At 43.2% G+C, this 2,287-nt stretch overlaps 1 protein-coding gene across 1 annotated transcript; it reads left to right on the top strand.

Annotated features, from left to right (window-relative positions):
• The first annotated feature begins 1,279 nt into the window (after positions 1-1,279).
• Positions 1,280-1,777, top strand: LOC145296186 (uncharacterized). Its single transcript, XM_080142396.1, has one exon. The coding sequence runs from the start codon at positions 1,280-1,282 to the stop codon at positions 1,775-1,777; it is 498 nt and encodes a 165-aa protein (XP_079998522.1).
• Positions 1,778-2,287: the final 510 nt, after the last annotated feature.

Below are 2,287 nucleotides of genomic sequence, written 5' to 3'. Positions count from 1 at the left end.
TGTTGTTACTATGACATTTTCATACTTCGCTAGCGAGCCTTTTCATATTTGTTTATGTTTTGGGGACTGGCGGAAAACAAGTTTTGCAGGGTGCCGTTTGGAGTCACAAATGGTGTAGCCATTTTTCAGCGGGCTATGAACAAGTTAATCAAGAATGAACACTTGCAAGATACCTTCCCATACCTTGATAATATTACTATTGCTGGTCACAAGCAAGAGGAGCGCGACCAAAATGTGCAACGCTTTTTGAAGGTTGTCAGTCAGAGGAACATAACCCTTACTGAGTCAAAAACTATAAAATCTGTTAACTCCATCAATGTTCTTGGGTACTGTGTGGGGGAGGAAGTCATAAGTGTTGATCCTTTACTGGAGCTTCCAGCACCATCAAATGCTGGATCTTTAAAAAGGACACTAGGAATGTTTGCCTACTATGCTAAATGTATTCAAAACTTCTCGCAGAAAATACAACCGTTGGTGAAAGTAAGAAAGTTTCCACTTGATGAAAAAGCACTACAAGCATTTAATGAGCTCAAAGGTGAACTAGAGGCGGCCACTCTTCACTCTGTAGATGAAAACTTGCCCTTTGAGGTTGAGTGTGATGCATCTGATGTTGCTGTTTCTGCAGTACTAAACCAGAGAGGCAGACCTGTTGCTTTTATCTCCAGCACACTACAAGGGAGTGAGCTGCATTAACACATAGTTGAAAAAGAGGCTACTGCTATTATTGAAGCAGTAAGGAAATGGAGCCACTTCTTAGCATGTCTTCACTTCAACCATGTGACTGATCAACGTTCTGTGGCATTCATGTTTGACTGTAGAAAACGTACCAAGATCGAGAATAGCAAGATCCAAGAATGAAGACTGGAGCTTGCAGCCTTCAGTTATACTATAAGAAATCGACAAGGGAAGGAAAATGTGGTGCCAGATACTCTCACTCGAGCATTTTGTTGTTCAGCTTTTACATCATCAACCCTCACAGATCTTCATAATGGGCTTTGTCATCCAGGGGTAACCAGACTGCTGCATTTTGTGAGGACAAAAAAATCTCCCCTATTCCACAGAGGAAGTGAAGAGGACTTGTGCTTCCTGCAGGGTCTGTGCAGACTTAAAACCTCGGTTTTACAATCCTGCAGAAGGGAGGCTAATAAAAGTCACACCTCCGACGGAGCGGCTCAGCATTGACTTCAAGGGACCCTTACCTACTGCTTCACGTAACCCTTATATGCTGACAGTGGTTGATGAGTATTCACGCTTCCCCTTCGCAGTCCCTTGTCCTAATATGAACACTTCGACAGTGATAATATGTCTGGAGCAGATCTTTACTCTTTGTGGAATGCCACACTATATTCATTCTGACCAAGGGACTTCCTTAAAGTCTAAGGACCTAAAAGACTACTTTTCTCAAAAGGGAGTTGCAACCAGTCGCACGACCCCATACCACCCCACAGGCAACTCTCAAGTGGAACAATATAATGGCATGGTTTGGATATCTGTCAAATTAGCTCGCAAGTCCCGCAACTTGCCTGATATTCACTGGGACCTGTTTCTTCCAGATGGGCAGCACTCCTTAAGATCACTCTTATCTACCTCTACCAATACCACGCCACATGAAAGGTTATTTACATTTCAACGACGTTCGACTCATGGAAACTCTCTGCCCTCTTGGTTAATGACACCTGGTACTGTGTTGCTGCGACGGTTTGTAAGAAGCAGCAAGAATGACCCTCCTGTGGATCAGGTTGAACTTCTTGAACTATGCCACCATCAGGTACTCTGACGGACGAGAGTCTACGGTATCTGTCCGTGATCTAGCCCGGTGTCCTGACACCTCAACTATTCAAGGAACTTACCTTAAGGAACCTGGACAGACTCATCTAACACTTGTGGTACCTAACGTAGAGGATCAGACAGCCTCAGTGCAGGACGAGACTGCTGCTGAGAAGGTACAACAATTGAACTGTGAAAATGACACTCCATGTGAAACAAGGAAATCTACTCGTATCTCAAAACCTCCTATACACTATGGCTGGGACTAAATCAGGTGTATATATGTCTTTGGCTGAGAGGGGGGTGATGTGTACATGGGTTTTTGTGTATATTATTAATTATGTTCTAGTTTGTCTAAGGTCTGCTGTGTCAGCGCATACCTACAGTGGTGCCATTTTCTTTCTAGGAATGAAGATTGTTATATGTGTTTTGTAGGTTAACTTTGTTGTTACTGTGACATTTTCATACTTCGCTAGCGAGCGTTTTCATATTTGTTTATGTTTTGGAGATTGGCGGGAAA

Source organism: Euprymna scolopes, chromosome 16, assembly GCF_053919585.1.
Source record: "Euprymna scolopes isolate OS-2025 chromosome 16, ASM5391958v1, whole genome shotgun sequence".
Taxonomy (NCBI): domain Eukaryota; kingdom Metazoa; phylum Mollusca; class Cephalopoda; order Sepiida; family Sepiolidae; genus Euprymna; species Euprymna scolopes.
The sequence above is the reverse complement of the archived record's forward strand: the minus strand, read 5'-3'. Positions and strand labels throughout refer to the sequence as shown.